Below are 18095 nucleotides of genomic sequence, written 5' to 3'. Positions count from 1 at the left end.
TGTTTCTATCTTAATATTGAAAAAAAAATACAAAGATATAAATTAGTGGTGACTTTTAAAAGAAAAAATTGAGGATTCACAATTTAGCTGAAAAATTTTATTCACAGCTATATTTTCAAAGCTCTTAAATGTGCTTTAATGGACTACTTTAAGAATTTATTTTTATATCCCATAACTGTATGGAAGTGCAATATTTTTTTATCATATGACTACTTACTAGTAAAATTAACAAATTATTGGCTTAATTTAAAGTGAGAAGAAATAACTTTGTTGAGCATTATACACAGAAAAAAATCTGTACAATGAAGAATTTCAAAATTTGAGTAAAAATTTTATTTGAACTAATTAAAACAAATTCAATGGAAAGAACTGTGTGAATGGCAAATATCAGTATTTTCAATTTCTGTAATATTTATTAAATTCGCTGCATTTTACATATATAAAGATTTTTTTTTTTGAAAGTCCATTATGGAAAGGGCTAAATATCTGTAGATTTTTAAGAGAATGAAAGTTGGAAATTTATTTGGAAAGCTCACCCTTGATTTTAATTGCTAGATTCTGTTTCCACTGCAGTGAAAATTCTAGACAGTTATAAGTACATGAGAATTCAATGAGCATTCATTCAAGTGTTATGTGCAATCTATTTGGGTGTGGGTATAATCATACATACGCATATTACCTTTTCCCAAGTTTTTCTTGCTCACTGCCCTGTCTAGAGGGCAACAAAAGCTTACTGGGAACCATTTATCTCACTGACTTCTATAATACCCTTTTTCTATTTCTTCAGAGTGATCACAGAAACCTCCTTTTATTCAGCATTCAGCCTGGAATTTTATGAACTTGCTTATAAACATAACCATCAATTTAGTGATATTTTGATGGTGTCTTTTTAAGAGTCTTTTAAAATCCAAGGCATTTGAAATTTGATGGCTTTCTAAAATTCCTAACAACTAAATTCAAACAGTATTAAGTGAATAGATTGACTTAACAAATCAATCTGGAACAGTTTAAAAAAATTAATATCTCTGAAGATCTAATGAAAGCAAATTTCTCAGAAAAACACAACATATTCACACATACACAGGGTTTCCATATGCATCAGAGGGTTTAGAGATGTCAACTTATCTCCATGAACTCCTATCCAGAGACTCCAAGGAAAAAAAAGTTTTTATCAAGGACATTTTCTACCAGAGTGGTATTATTTTAAATTATCTAATTTTCTCACCATTTGCCCATTGAAAATTAAACATATGTTTACTCAAATAGCACTTCAACAATGTAAGTATAAAATAATGAATATTACCCTATAAGAGGAATATTAATATAAATTTCACTATAAAAGCTGAACTACATAGGTAATCTCTTACTACCATAGAAACTTTCATCTGAATTTAATAATTTAGACCTTTAAAATTAAAAAGAATAAAGGTCCTAAATATTCTAGGTCAGAACTAAACTTCACTGTTGACGTAATTTCATTTGATCAATAGAAATATTTATTAATTCTTGATATACTAATTATAGATTTGTGATATTTCATTTTCAAGAAAAACGAAGAATGATACTTAGGGAATTTACAAAATTAAAATTGAAGATATTTATTTTTTTCTTCTTCACCATTTCTACTATTTGTTTTTATAAGTTAAGTGAACTTTGAATTTAAGTTATCTTATATTCCTGTCATTCCCTTTATGGTTGAATCTAGTACAGAAGGAAGGTGTCAAAAGAAATGAAACTCTACAGAGTATCTGGGGAATGTAAATATTTCTTTTTCTCTGCCCCAAGGATTTGTTTGCCCTCATTTTGACAGCCCATGAAATCTTTGACATTGAGACCTGTCAAATATTAACAACTTTGCCTCTGTCAAACAGACTCATCATTTAGACTTTTACCTTTGAAAAACAAAAAGGAAAACCAAAGTAACAAATGAAAAAGTTTCATGTCATCGCTCAATTAAAAATACCAAAAGATTTAAATGTTGTAAAAGCATTTCCTTTTCAGGCTGTGAACTTTTCTGTTAAGGAAGAAATTTGTAAGGAAATGTACTGAAAATAACTTTACCAACAGTCTGACCTGACTTTGGTTGTCTAAAAATAACTATTGCTAGGTTTTAAGAACCATAGGAACTCTATATGGAAAATTCTAAAATCAAAAACAAAGATGCTAATTTAATATAACAATGTTCATGATCTCTTTTTGAAAAATAACAAAATTTTAACTTTAGTCAGCTTCTCTTGCTGTCCATGTTTACAGAATTGACTGATCTAGTTTGCTAGAAACATCTTTCTTCTAAATGGCAATGCAGACTTTCCTCAAGTACTACTAATTTTTTACTCTACTCTTCAAGAATATGTATTTGTAAAATTTCCAGACTCCTTCAAAAGAGCCTTTCATCAAATTGTTCCAACCTAATCTTCATTTTGAATCGCTACCAATGTATCATAGGAAAGTGAGTCTATTTGGTTAGTTCCTATACATCTTGCTAAGCATTTGCTTCTGAACTTTCTTAGTGAATTCTCTTATCAGCTACCATGTTTACCTGAAAATAAGACCTAGTCGGACCATCAGCTCTAATGTGTCTTTTGGAGCAAAAATTAACATAAGACTCGGTCTTATTTTAATATAAGACCGGGAATTATACAATATAATATAATCATATCATATCATATCATATCATATCATATCATATCATATCATATCATACTGGGTATAATATAATATAATACAATATAGTAATATATACCAGGTATAATACTGTGTATAATATAATATAATAATATAATATAATATAATTCTGGGTAATATAATATAGTATAATACTGGGTCTTATATTAATTTTTGCTCTAAAAGATGCATTAGAGCTGATGGTCAAGCTTGGTCTTAGTTTCGGAGAAACACGCTATGAACCAAGGTCTTCTCCAGATTTCTAGTTCAAATCCAGGCTATCTTCCTAAATTTACACTTGCTCTATCTATTTTTACCTAAATTTCACTCACATTGTCAATAAGTTGAACTCTATGAATCTGCCAGGATTTGAAAGTTACTGACCTACAAAAATGTCAACTTCATAAAATTCAACCTAATAGAAGCAGAAATTCACTTTCACTTTTCCTATATTGTTTTATAAATGGTCTGTTGGTGTGAGACGTAAACCCCCAAAAACTGCCATTAGCTTCCTCTATCAAAGAATAATAGTATGTTTTCCGTCTTAGCATGTAACAGGATACACAGTTAGTGAGTACTTTATTTTAGGAATTTCCACAGATACTTCCACTGTGATTACATACATTCTAAGACATCATTGTAAAACACTAATATTGATCACTAAATCTAGATTATCTCATGAAATTAAAATTTAATTAAATCAATAAACGATAATTTAAATACATTTTCTCAGAACATTAAAGAAAAAGAAAAATATGCTTCAAAGACCAAATAAAACACAACCGCAACCTTCATTCCCTTTCTCTCCACAAATGATTCTTTCACTGATGTGACTCCCCCACTAAAGCTTGCAAGCACAGCATCATTATCTTTAGGAGGAAATATCCTTTGTTTGTTTCTATTATATCTAGAAAATTTAAATTAAGAAAAAAAGCAATGATTCAAAATGAAAACCAAAATTAAACTAATTGTACCACTAATTTATGGTAATTATTGTAGTAATTTTTGGTAATTGTGAAAACTCAGCCATCATATCTTTTATAATTCTGCAGAAGTTTGTTTTCATAAGCCATTACCTACATATTCCCATAATAATGAATATTAATGTTAAATTATTTTTGTTTAAATAGTGTAACACCTACATCTTGATTTGACATGTCCCAATAAGGTCTTTCTCCGTAAGACATAACTTCCCACATGACTATTCCATAGCTCCATACATCACTGGCTGATGTGAATTTCCGGTATTGGATGGCTTCAGGTGCTGTCCACCTTACTGGAATTTTCCCACCCTGTTATAAGAAGAAATTGACATTTTAAATATATATAATAACATAAATAATTTATAGCAGAACCATAAAGCTATCATTAAACATTTGTATATTTTGTTGGCAATGAAGCAGTACCAGGCCTATTCATCTTAAATCTCCCTAAGTGTATTTAAAGTTACTAATTTGTTTTTTAAAATCATCACAAGATTTCATTGTTAAGGCAAATTAATTTAATGGGCCTTATATGGTCGTAGGGCAAGAGTCTGGGCAAAAGACAGTGACAACTGGAATCTAAAGAGGAAAATAAACAGCAACAACAAAAACCAGAAACAGACTGAAAAAAAAAAAAGAATGAGAAATTAGGCAAAATAATTACTAAAATGGAAAACATAGCGTATTTAAGTAAATCCTCACATATTTTCCTTTAATCTCACAAAAGTTAGGATTAGAGTTAGCATTGTAAATATTTTAAAATCTGTATTTAAAACGGGGTTATATTTTTCTGCTACAATCATGAGCACTAGTAACCAGATGTTGTATATGACTATATATTATTTATATGAACATCCCAGTATAAGATAAGCATGTTGCCATTCTTATCACTTTTTCTCCTCTTATCCTATATGTACGTTGTAAAAGCAACAATGATTCTTCCAAAAATAAAAAAAAAATAAAAACAGTAACAAAAAGCTGAGATCAATTTGTCTCTTTTTTCCTATTAGTTTTGTATTACTAAGCCCCACATTCTTGGTAGGAAAATCTCAGGAATATGAAGAGAAGCAGTAATAGAGTTTCTCTTACAGTCGTTGTATAGACAGCTTCTGGATCATCTTCTATAACCCGGGAAAGGCCAAAATCTGACACTTTACAAACAAGATTGCTGTTGACAAGAATATTGCGAGCTGCAAGGTCTCTGTGAACATATCCCATATCGGCCAAATATCTCATTCCAGCAGCAATTCCTCTCAGCATTCCTACTAACTGAATGACGGTAAATTGCCCATCGTGTTTCTACAGGAAGACAAAAATAAAAGTCCAGTTAACTGCACTACGAAAGGGAAAAAAATCACCATGAAAAATGTCTGCACACTTGTCATTTACTACTGTATAACAGGAATTATTAATTAATTTTCTTTATAATAAAGACATCTGTGAAAAACATAACAGGTGCTGATTTAACTAATAGTCAAATAATATAAAATAGAGTTTTGGTAATCATTTATATTGATTTGTTATCAATATTAGTTAATGATAGTTTCAAATTATTCAAATCCAAAAGCATATGCTAATATTTAGGTCAAAGTTAGGGAACCGAATATCCAAAAATAATATCTCTGACAGCTAAGTGTTTTCCTCACTTGCTAAAAAGTTATATAAATAATCTAAAAATATGTAAAGGGATGAAGACACATATATTAAGATTTTTTTCTCCAAATGGTAAAAAATAGGGGAGAATATTTTGATTAAAGATAAAGAAAAAACTAAAACGTAGAACATGTTATATTGGCTGACTTTGTTTTCATTTTATATTTTTCCTTCTTTTACTTGGACTGGTCACCACATATTTCTAACACATTTTTAACCCACAGATTTACAAATGTGGTGCATGAGGACATTGGTTTAAGTGGATGAACTTTGCTAGGTGACACTTCCTTCCAGAGAGTGGATAGTTATGCGTGTACAAATTTCTCCAGATCCTCTGACTGCTTATAAATCTGGGTGGAATGTATCATTCTAGATCATATACGCCCTGTTATTCTTTAGATTATTTTCTCTTTGCGATTTAAAACAGTGTTAACGTGTTCATATTCTTAGGTGAAAAGTCTCTGAGAATAAAAATATATATGTTTATACATTTAGAACTTAACAATTACAAAAATAATCACATACCGTTAATTTAAAAAATGTTAATAATTCTACATTTTATGCTCGGTGATCACATAACAATATAATATAAATGGTTCCACAGAGCAGAACTGGGATTATCATACCGACATTCAGTGGTTATCTCTCTCTTTAGTCTTCTCTGTATTATCTCTGTATTTCATTTATAATTGTACTGGAAAAGTAAAATGCTCTTCTATAGCCTGTATTCAAATTATAGGGCTTCAGATATCCTCTGTACTTGAGGTAATATATTAAAGGAAACTATATTTTTAACTACATTGTGTTACTTAAATGATAAAAAAGATTCTAGTTCAATCAAATCCAGAACTTTGAAAATTTTTTTTAACATTGGAACAGAACTTTACTGTTTATAAAAGTTTTGATACGTTTTATTTGAACTATACACAACTTTTAAAAAATTGTTTAATTTTTTAAAAATTATAGTTAGCATATAGTATTAACTTTAGGTGTACAACATAGTCTCAAATATTTGTATACCTTACAAAGTGATCACCACAGTAAGTCTAATAATCTGTCACCGTACATAGTTATTACAATATTATTGACTCTATTACTTATGCTGTACATTACATGTTAAAGTTTATAACATTCACATTTTACACTGCAAAAAAATTTCAGAAAATTATTTTGGTAGCATGTATACAGTATATTTAGAATGGGAGAATAATTTTGTTACTTACCCTGAGAAATGCATCTAGGGCTCCGTTTTCCATGAATTCTATTACAATCATGACTGGTTTCCCTAAAATTAAAAAAAAAAAAAAAAATACATATATGTAAAAAAATAAGTGTTGCTTAAGAAACCACAACCTCAATTTAAAAGTTATTCCCTTTCTCATCCCAGATAAAACACATGGTGCTCTTTGGAAAGACTGAATGGGTGGGCTTTGAGTGTTCTGAATATTTCTAGTGCTGCTGCTAAGGTCAAAGAATCATTAAATGTCTGTTTGGAACATGGTTATGATTCATAAAATTAAACAATAAAAGTCAGTGTGTTCTTCTGACTCCTGCTTTGTGAACAAAACTCAGAGAAAATGAGACTTAATATAAAATGTAAATACTTAACTGTATCACTTTTATGACTTTTGAAGCTGTATGAAAATATCAGTCACCCTAGCTATCTGATTTATTCTTTAACTCTAATCCTGTATTCATCTATTCTGATTTTTTTTTTTCTGAGGTGGTGACAGAAAATAATTATTTAATCAGTTCATACCGGGCGGGGGGGGGGGGGGGGTGAACCATTCATTGCAATCAGTTCAGATTTTTTTTAAAATTATTATTATGTAGGAAATAACACTAATTTCTGAAAGTCCACTTGATAAATTAAAGATAAAAAATCAATATCTACCTCTTGTAACAACCCCTTCCAAGTGGACAACATTTGGGTGGTCAAACTGCCCCATGATGCTTGCTTCACACAAAAAGTCTCTCCTTTGTTTTTCTGTGTAACCAACTTTCAGGGTTTTGATGGCTACTGCAACATCTCTTTTCCCTGGAAGTTTCAAACGACCACTGCAGACTTCTCCAAATTCTCCTGAAGTAACAAAACCGGCAGATGAATTTTAATTTCAGAAATATTTCCTCTCTCAAAATAAATACAAATAATTCTTTAAAAGCACTCTAAAGCTCTTCTAAACTGTTACACAAGCTAACTGGATTTTAACTGGATTAACAAAATCTCTTTCAGAAACAAAATTTAGATTGGAAGGACATTGTATAATGCACACTGTCTATTTAAGCATAAGGGCATATCAACAAGTTCTAAACATTTCTATTGCTTTTACAGTTTAAGGAGCAAATGTTTCTTAAAGATTTAAAAGTCTGGAATTCAGATGACTAACAAATTAAAGGGATTTGGACACCAAAATGTCAAATTATTATGGAAATACATTGCATACATAGAAACCAATATACCTTTTAAGTAATTCATATTAATTTTCTATATGAAATTAAATAGTATAATGCTAATACCTGAAAATACAAGAAAAAAAGGAAAAAAAAAACCACACAAACAAACCAAAAGCTTAGCTAGAAGATGGTAAATCAAGTAAGAGGAATGACATTCCAGCAAAATTCAGGAACATTCTAATTTTTTAAAATACTAAGTCATTTCTTGAACAATAGACCAGAACTTAAGAAATAGCTTAGAGTAGAATAGAATCTTAAAAATCCAACAGAAGCCGAAAGATATACAGATTCTCCGTGCCACATGATTCTTTTTCACTTTTTTTCTTAACATTTCATAAACAAGTACAGCCTCATTGCTTCCAACAGTTCAGGTAAATGCAAAAGTTCTATACTTGAGGTATAATTATTTGCCTGTCATTATGATGTATGACTTTCGATCGTGGCTAAATGGAACAGCTGAACAAGGAAGCTACAGCAGCCTTACCTGCACCAATCACACGCTCAATTTTAATACAAGAGGCATCTAGCTCCTTGGCGAATTGATGGACAGCTCTATTTGGGTCCTCATAGGTTTCAGGGTCAATGTAGGTTTTGGTGCCTGGAAATTTAACTGTAATGATGTAAGAAAGCATGACTGTGATGAAGCAAAGCACTTATTGTGCAGTCAGCCCAGGAATTTCATTATGCAGAGTGCTCCTTGGAACAGTGAACTTGCTTCCACATCACCTGATTCACAGCAGTTTTAACAGACTACTTCAGTCTGCTGGCGTATATGTATTATCTGCAAGCTTCTATAGGTAACATAGGATCCAGCTCATAGGTTACTAACTGAATTGCTTTTCCAGTAAATCAACAGAAGACATCACCAAAATTCTCTGACATGACTTATCAGACTGGAGGTTTAATTAAATTCACTGCTATCTTGGCATAGTTCAAGCCATACTGAGGTTTGTAATGGACTTGGAAACACATTTGTAAATCTATCAGTCAGTCAATCAATCAATCAAATCAATACACTGGGAAAAGAAGACATTCCATATACAGGTAACCTACTACACTGACAGCAATATTAAAAACATATAGACATCTTACTTATTCTTTTGATTTATTTTTTAAAGACCAACCACTGTTGACATATACATAAAATTAATACAAGATGTGAGGGCTGCTATCACAGACTCAGAGAGAAATCTTCTAAAGACACAGTTTCATCGTTACCTTGAGGGGCAATAGAGGCCAGGTGTACAAAGTGTAAAGTTAGAAAATTTACAATATTCCTGGGATCTGCTAACCATATATGACAACAATTTGAAAGAAGAATGATTTATATGAACTTTCAATTATAAGGCTCTGGAAGGAGGTAGCCAATATGCCTCAGAAAAGGTAGTCAAAATTCAAACAACATAGAATCATCTCAAAAGTTGCAAAAGTTAAAATCTTCTTAAAATGCACCCAGAAGCATGCAGGTAACAGATAATGCTATGTTAACTTTAAATCAAATTCAGTTACAATAATGTATTCCAAATATAATCATTTGGTTAAAGACAAAGATAAGATAGATAGGCATATATTTGGTTATATTAATGCAATGAAAAGAATTACACTATATCCTCAAAAAAACTTTATTGTTTTTAACAAAGCCACTGAACAATCTTTCCATTAAATCTTACTATTTGGTGAACAATATATTTCTTTATGAATTACACTGCAGCCTAACTGTGCTTATGCCATCACATTAAATCAAAATTATATTTCAAAAATAAACACATAACAAACAAAAAGAAGCAGAATGTATAAAGGAAAATGGGATTTAAAAATCTTGATTTATTCTGCTGTAGTTGTTTATCCAAAATTGATTGTCTTAAACAATTATTGTTGCAGTTTATAAAACTGACAGATGCTCATTTGTTACTAAAGCTGAACATGAAAAAAAAAAAAAAACACAAGAAGAAAAGAGAGAGGCGATAGAAAGAGAAAAGAGAGAAGAAGGAGTACAGGGAAGAGGGGGGAAAGAGAAAGAGAGAGAAGGGAAGAAAACAATAGGTTAACCTCCTAGATTGGCAGGCAGATGGAGAATGAGCCATCTTCTCCCTTTTTATGCTCTTCCTTTTATTTATTTTTTTTTGTTTTGTTTTGTTTTGTGATAAGGGAGCTAGAGTGGAGGTAACCTTCTGCATCTCAAATGGCATCTCTGATGGTTCTTTATTCAAGCTGTCATAAAACATTTTGACAGGCCAGAGCAATTTTGGCATAAAAACATGAAATACTGCCCATCTTCCATTCAAAGACATTGTTAGAAGAAATGGTGGGAGGAAACAAAATGTAAATTGGAATTGCTTCACTAAACTCCTCCATTGTGTTTATATCTTTAAATGTAGCACTTGGGGCCATGGAGTGTTGAGGGTGCCTGATACAAATGACTGGATATTCTATTAAATTCAGTGCTCTAAAAGCTAGTTAAATGATTGCTTTCATGTTTCTGGAAAAATTCAATCTGGTGTCTTAGCACCTAAGAAAATTGTCTGTTTACTAAAGGAATAAAAAAAGGACACCAACTTGTAAACAGCTGATGACCATAGTGTTGTACGTTACATATTTTAGATACAGTTATAAAATCAAATAAAATGCCTAGTTCTCATCAAAGGATAAGAAAAGATAACCTTGTAAAAAGGGTGATTAAAAAATATCAAGCATTTACTCGAATAGGTTATGTTAAGTGTACTTTATTTTTTTTCATTATTCATTTAAAAACGGATGTTTTAAAATAAGGAAAATATTAACATAATTTCTGAATATTCTGTTCTGTTGCTTATCTCAATTTAAAGTGAGTTTTTTTGGGTTTTAGTAGTTCATTTACATTTCTCATGAATGTTAAATATTTTAAAACCACCACTGATGTTTTGCTCTAGAGATGAAAACTATTTATATATTAAGCTGATCTTTTTTATGTTAGCAAGTAAAACATGAAGCTCTATTTTTTCGAATTATAAAGTGGATGTCAAATGTTAAAAAAGCACATGGCATCAAAATAGTAAAATTGAGGGATGACAACCAAGCGTAAGGCTATACAACAAATTTTAGAAAAGCCATGTTTCAATTTACCTTGTTAATTAACCTGCAAGCTAAAACCAAATAAACTAAAATCCGATAATTTTGGGATGTCTAAGTATACTCAATAAAAGAAAGCAAAATGACACACTGATTAAGGCAATATTAAATGATTCTGCCATCAAATTATTCACATAGGGGTAGAATCAGGGATTCCAGGAATTATAGTCTTATGTTATTCTTCTACATACATTTTAAACTAGATATATAAATTTAAGCATTTAAGTTTTGATCCTCTTCTTCCTGTCTGCGGAAGGGTTAAAAATATTCTCTCATATTAGGAAAGAGATAAAAAAGTAACCTCCACTTTTTCTGTCCATCCTCTTGCTATAAACTGCCTGTGACCCTCTCCATCACTGAGGCTCGGCACAGGAAAATCACTGCTGGATTAGGAAAGGGACGCACAAACACTGGGAGCATATAATAATACGCTCAAATAATCCCAAAGGGTGGCAGTGGAATCACAGGTATTCAGTCATAAGCAGGGGGAGATGTAAGTTTTATGAGACTTGAATCTTCTGCACTTTGGGATACCCTCTTTAAGGGGAAAAAAAAATTATACACACAAAATTGCTAGGCTTGCCCAGGGCCTTAAAAGGGGTCTATGAAAGTGAGGGCCCTAAAGCTTAGACTTAAATGATAAAGCCACCTCAAGTCATACCTTTTTCTTTAAATTATATCCTACAGACCCTTCTTGCTTTCCGTGGTTGGGATTCTATACAGTTTCATAATCAATTTGGATATGTATTATCTAAAACCACTTCTCTTTTGAAAACTAAAGTCAAGGTAACTGTTGGTTCAACAAATAAAAACACATTGAAGAAACTCAGGAATGATAACAATAGCATTCACAATTCATGTCTTTAAAGGACATATTTCTTGATTCATGTTTATATAATCTTGTGACTTTAGGATGGGTACATGACACTATCTTAAGATACTGTCATAATAATTTGATAAACAACATAATAATAGATGTAATTCTTATGCCAATTAGGAAATTCACCTTATCCATAAAAAGTTTGGTAAATATAGCCACTAAGGAAAAGAATAAATAAAATTGTTATTAGCATTTTCAAGGATTAAAAATAGAAATAAGGGGCTTGGATAAGAACATCATTAATTATCCGAATTAAATTTATTAGGTATTTACTTTGGATGCATGAAGTCATAGCATTTACTCACATGGCTCTCATTTTTTCAATTGCCATTCACGTTGAACAAGAATAAAATTAATGTAAATGGACATCTATTTTCTTTGGTTATCTAAACTCTCCTCTATGATTTCTAAAATCAACTTTGAAGAATCAGGCAACCCAAATCCACAGGAAAACACTGGAGGATTAGATTCAATTATTATACTTTTTATGTCTAGTAAATATCTATTAGTGATAGACAATGTACAATAGTTGAAAAGAAAGGTGCTTCTTAGCTTAGCCTTTCAAGGTAGCATCACTCATTGGGTACAAAAAAAGGGCGTATCCTTCTAACTCAAAATGAATCCTTAGCTAGAACATGGGTCATGCAACATTTAACAGGTTATTGTTAGAATAGTATGAAACATTTGGGCAAAACTTGCAAAAGGAAAAATTGTGACATAAAAGCACCTTAATATCCTGCACTTATATTAAAATCCCATTATGAGGTCATATTTCAGAATATATTTTATTTTTTTGAAATTCATAGCATATGGCTTTCATTCTAAATATCTTGTTAGCTGCTTTAAAGCACTACTTCAAGCTCATTATATGATTTCAAGCATGATGTATTAGGAATTTATTCATGCCAATATTAACAGAACCAGGTTTTTGCATTAATTGGGGTACATAACTAAAAAAAAAAGCCAAACACTTACAATGAAAGTAAAGCTCTTCATCTCCTTCTTGGTCAGCTTTGCTATAACCACAGTGTCTAGAAAAAAAATCAAATTAGTGTCAAACACAGTCAATGATTTCACTTTATATGTTTAAAATTCAGTACAATATACCTTAACTATTTCAAAACATGCTAGTTAGTGCTATACATAAATAAAATAGAAAAAAAACACACTTCCTGTCTATCGTTATAAATTCATTTATATGAATTTATATAGTTAAAAAGAGCACAGAATATAAAGTATCTATGTGAGACAATGTAGAAGGAAGATATTTTGTACATTTAGATGTATCAATGAGTAAATGTTTGCTTAGAGTTTTCTTTTTTTCTAGAAAGCAAAAACAATAGCAACAAGAACAGATTTTAAATGGTTTCTACAAACCCTTAACTAAAAGAATAAATTAATCCCACAGAAATTATAATAGTTGTCCTCTTAAACATACAGCAATAATTAAGCTCACACTGTATTTTGACCTCGGGAGAATGACAATTTATTGACATTTGATGTTTCATATCAGATAAAGAATATTTGCATTTACTATTCTGATATACTACACAATAAGTAATGGGCTCATAATTCTGAAAAAAATCAATACATTTTGCTCTAGAGATTAAAAGAAATCTGTGTTCTACCTTCTTCCAATAATGAAGCCAAAGACCATGAACACCAGAATGATGGTCCCGGCCACTGCAACCACAGCGATGATAATAACAGGATTTTGTTCACTGGAGACAGCTGTAGCTGCAAACAGAGAAACAGGCTCAGAAACACTGCATGCCATGCAAGAACTTGAGATGGTAAACAAAATCTTACCAACAAGAGATATCTATGCTACTGAATTCATCCGCAATTTTACATAAATGCATTATATTGTAATGTGAATTTAAATGTTTACTTTTGTATTTTAAAAAAGTGGTAAGGGCAATACTTTTCATCATTTTATATCCCTAAGCTATAAGAGATACGTATAAAATGTACATTTAAATGTGGACAATACATTTCATCTATTTTATATTCCTCAGCTATAAAAGATACTTATAAAATACCTTCTTGAATGGTTATACCCTGCTTAGTTGTTGGAAACTTAGTTATGAATCAAGAGATAGAGATCTTTGATATACAATTGCTATTAAATCCCTATGTTTTCCTCAGCAAGGTATTTGATCCCTCTATATCTGTTTTTCTGGTGTGTAAAAAAGGAACCAAAATACATACTTCGCTCATTTTTCAAAGCTTTATCGCTAAATGCTTTATCTCTAATCTTATCAATATAAAATATAAATCATCACATAATCACAGTAAATCACCATGAATTTAAAATGCACTATAATTCAGGGGGACAAAAAGCAGAATTACTTGTATTAATTTGACAAAGTATGCAATACACACATATGAGAGTTTAGGATTACAGAGGAGGTAGGCTATTTATGAAAGAGCAAACTTCCTGCAAGCACTTTAAAAAAAAAAATTTTCAGCATTTTTAATTGTAGACACTTCCGATAAAATGCTAAGTGAGTCTTCATTGCTCATTAAGGCAAGCCTGGCTGGAACTTTCTAAGAGTCTCTTTGGGAACGGTATATGTTTACATGTCCTCTAAAGCAGCCTCTGATTCCAATTCTTTATCAAGTCACATGGCCTTCCCACTTCCATTTTTCCAAATTAGTGAAGTTTTATATATATCATAATTAGCAATTGTCTTATTCTCCCCAGAGTATTATAGTTTCAATACCAGTATAAACTTCATAAAATAATCAAAGAAAGGTAAAACAATGAAAATGTATATTCCAATAAATGATTCACTTGCAAATATCATATAATATATAATGTCAAACTAATATATTAGTTTGCTTATTTCTGAAACAATCAATAGCTGTAACCTTTAACTTATGGCAGGATGGAAAATACTACTCCTTCTAGCTGGTGGCAAGGGATTAGGTCTCCAGAGCAGCAAATTATATGTACGCAGAGTATGTCTTGCCACAATAGGCAGCATACATTTATTTATTTATTTTTTTGACTGGCCTTCCTTAGTTTATCTACTGTGTTTCCCCGAAAATAAAGCCTAGCCAGACAATCAGCTCCAATGCGTCTTTTGGAGTAAAAATTAATATAAGACCCGGTTTTATTCTATAATACAATATATAAGACCCGGTCTTATATTAATTTTTACTCCAAAAGACGCATTAGTGCTGATTGTCCATCCAGTCTTATTTTCGGGAAAACAAGGTATGTTTTCCTCCTTTGGACAACTCATCTCTTAATTCTGTATACCTATGCTAACTATAGAAAGTTTTTGTATTGAAAAACAGTAAAAATAGCTCTGTGCAATAGATAGTTTCTGATCAAATGTATTATATACACTCCTTATTTCAGCACCTGCTGATTTACTCCCCATGGGAACTAAACAGAAGGAAAAAACAATCAGAAAACAACTTTTAAGCTTTATTTCTGAATTACAGCCTATTATCATTCAACAGAGAAACTATTACTTCAAAAATTTTTGTTTGTTTAGCTCAGTTTGGTTGTTTTTTGTTTTCGTCTGTCTTTTTATATGTATTAAGAGAGGAAAAAAAAATGGAGTAGTCTGTTCTTGAGTAAGGAAAAAATTATACACATATTAATAGAAATAGTTTCCATTCAATTGATGGGTCTCCCAGGGGTATAATTCTTTGCTTGCCTTTCACCTTTCCATAGTCAACATTTATGGTTAATATTTTCATCTATTTCATGGGTAATAGATTTTCAATGTAATTTGTAAGTTCCATAATCACCACACCATGGTTTACAAACCATAAAATCAATAGAGTTGACTGCATAGAAGGGGATTTTAGGTTGTATGTGCGATGGAATAATCTACTTAACTTCTCTTTTCAAACAATGTTGGAGTGATTTTTCTTCGGTGGCATCTCCCCTCTTGCCCTCCTAACACCATTGGGCCAGGCACTGTACCAGCACTTAATTGCATGGCCCGTATTTCTGTATAAGTTTCTCTTTCACTAAACTTTACACTGAGAGCATCAACTGTGTCTCTGTGCATCGCTAATTCTTAGCACTGTACCTTGTGCTAAATGAAATCAGTATTTCTCAAAGGGTGGTCTGGGAACCCCTGATGGCCCTCAAGAGCTCTCAGGAGATCTGCAAGGTCAAAACATTTTCATATAACACGACATTATTTGCCTTTTTCACTCACATAGGCTCACAGGTGCACAGAATTTTTCAGAAATTATACAACACATGATGATATGATTACTCTGATGACTAAGGAAATGTGTTTGTGTTTTTTGTGTTTTAAAAATTTCTCAGTTTAATTTCAAATGCAGTGAATATTGAAAGATACAATCCAAATAATCAATGTCTCTATGGGGATTCTAAATATTTTTTAATAGCCTATAAAAGTTCTTGAGACCAAAAAGCTTGAAATGGTTGTGCTAAATAATAAAAGCTGACACTTGAGACTGTCTGTGTGCTAGGCACTGTACTTGGCACTTTCTTGCATTAACTTATTTAATCCTCAGAATACCTGAGCAGTAGGATACTAATATTCTAGCAATTACAGTACAGAGAAGCAACTCATTCAAAGTCCCACAATTAGACATGGCAGAGCTGAGATATAAAACCAGGAATATGTCTACAAGCACTGAGTGATACTGATAATTGGTGTAAGTTGCTGAGTGAAGTATTCATTTCTTGCTTATTTATTTATTTATTTTTTTGGTGTCTTCTATGTGTCAAGCACTATAGTTGGCGCTGGCAAGGTAATAGTAAGAAAAGGAGATCTGATCATTCTTTAATCAACTTTACATGCCAGTGGAAGAGAATATTCTGATGCTAAAAATTGCCAAATTCTTTTTAATGCAAAAATAAATTTTTAACATTTATTGCACGTGATCATTCAGGTTCCACAATTTTATCTTAATCTCTTTTAGTCTTATTTACTTCATTTTAAAATAATCAAAATAAATGTACGAATCTCAGCACTCAATAAGTAATAGTTTGGAAAGTTTTCAAACTTATTTTGAAAATATTTAAAAGGTTTTCAAACCTAAAGGTTTAACTGATAAAAAATGTGTAGGTAAGTGCGAGATAAACAATTGATTTTTTTAATTTAAATTTAAACTATTCATAAGAATATGAAAAAACATCACTAGAACTGCTTTATTATATCAGAAATCACAAAGTCATATCATGAGATCAGTCTAAGTTGAAGACAACGAGAACATATTTAACACAACGACACTCAAATGTTTAAATGTTGAAATCTTAACTTAAAATTCTTTATAATGTTTTTGGGGGCCATTGGACTTATTCTCATTTTAAATCTCACATACTCCATTTTAAAAAAAGGATAATGGCATTAATTTTATAACACAAAATTATGTGACTTTTTAAAATTGGTGCTGTTATGTCTACAATTCTACAAAATTATTTTTATTTCAAATTTACATATATATATATATGTTTTATTAGTTGAGGTTCTGAAAGTTATTGATTAATTTAAAATATAAAAACATTTTGAAAGAAGACTACTGTTAGCAAACTTAATAAGCATTAACTAATGCAAAGGACATTTATCAATTTGCCTTTTAAAGCTTTATACTATTTTCTGAAGTCAAAATAACTTTGATCAAAATTGTATTGATTTAATTTACTTAAAACACTTTTTATTAAAAATTGAAGAAAGAAAATCATATCATCTTTTTTCACTCAATGTTGTTCAGAATTTGGTGGGAACCCAAGATTGGCAAGGAGATGAGGAGGCAACAGCTGGGTGAACCATGTGCCTGAGCAGTAAGATCAGGGGGAATAAAAAATTTTTGAAATACAAAAACATACTTTGAGACCTCAGCTACCTGAAGAACAACCAGCAGTGGTACTCAAATTCTCCTGAACTTGCATTCTGATGATAAACTGGGACATGCGTCCTAAGATACAGCTTCTTATTTGCAATACACTATAGACACATGCATTTTTGTTACGTTCCTATGCTGTGTTATAAAACATAAATAAAATAATAAAGGGGATTCAAGATATTGGTGATTTTTATTTTTTAAGCAGAGTGGTAGATACAGAGATATTCCTTTAAATATACTTTCTAATATTTCATATATACTTTAAATATATTTTTTATTATGCTTGAAATGTTTCACAAAAAATGAGAAAGGGTATGATTCAAATAAAAATAAATACAAGTTCTAAGATCTTCCTGAACTCAATTTTTGAAATCACTGCTAACAGGTGTAATAGCTTAAATTAACACAGATTCTTACATATTGTCTTTCTCTGGCCCACCCTGGTGTACATCCTGGTTTCATTTGGGATTTCTGTAAAAAAGCTGCTTTGACTGACACTAGAGTAA

General features: G+C 31.1%; 1 protein-coding gene across 5 annotated transcripts in view; it reads right to left on the bottom strand.

Annotated features, from left to right (window-relative positions):
* EPHA7 (EPH receptor A7) overlaps window positions 1–18095 on the bottom strand; it is a 162992-nt gene that overhangs the window by 7894 nt on the left and 137003 nt on the right. For 2 of the 5 annotated variants that reach the window (XM_088795553.1, XM_088795555.1), the window contains exons 8-14: window positions 13371–13479; window positions 12718–12773; window positions 8239–8364; window positions 7195–7380; window positions 6524–6585; window positions 4737–4946; window positions 3807–3956 (exon numbers count right to left, since the gene is read on the bottom strand). In XM_088795553.1, coding sequence (XP_088651679.1) covers window positions 3807–3956; window positions 4737–4946; window positions 6524–6585; window positions 7195–7380; window positions 8239–8364; window positions 12718–12773; window positions 13371–13479 — 899 coding nt within the window. Of the gene's footprint in view, window positions 1–3806; window positions 3957–4736; window positions 4947–6523; window positions 6586–7194; window positions 7381–8238; window positions 8365–8842; window positions 9672–12717; window positions 12774–13370; window positions 13480–18095 lie in introns of those variants that run through there. The other 3 variants (XM_088795554.1, XM_088795556.1, XM_088795557.1) reach the window with 2 other exon arrangements.

Source organism: Rhinolophus sinicus, chromosome 2 (assembly GCF_057876585.1).
Source record: "Rhinolophus sinicus isolate RSI-liver-muscle chromosome 2, RSI-T2T, whole genome shotgun sequence".
In the NCBI taxonomy this organism is placed as follows: Eukaryota; Metazoa; Chordata; class Mammalia; order Chiroptera; family Rhinolophidae; genus Rhinolophus; species Rhinolophus sinicus.
This window is presented reverse-complemented; position numbering and strand designations above follow the sequence as displayed.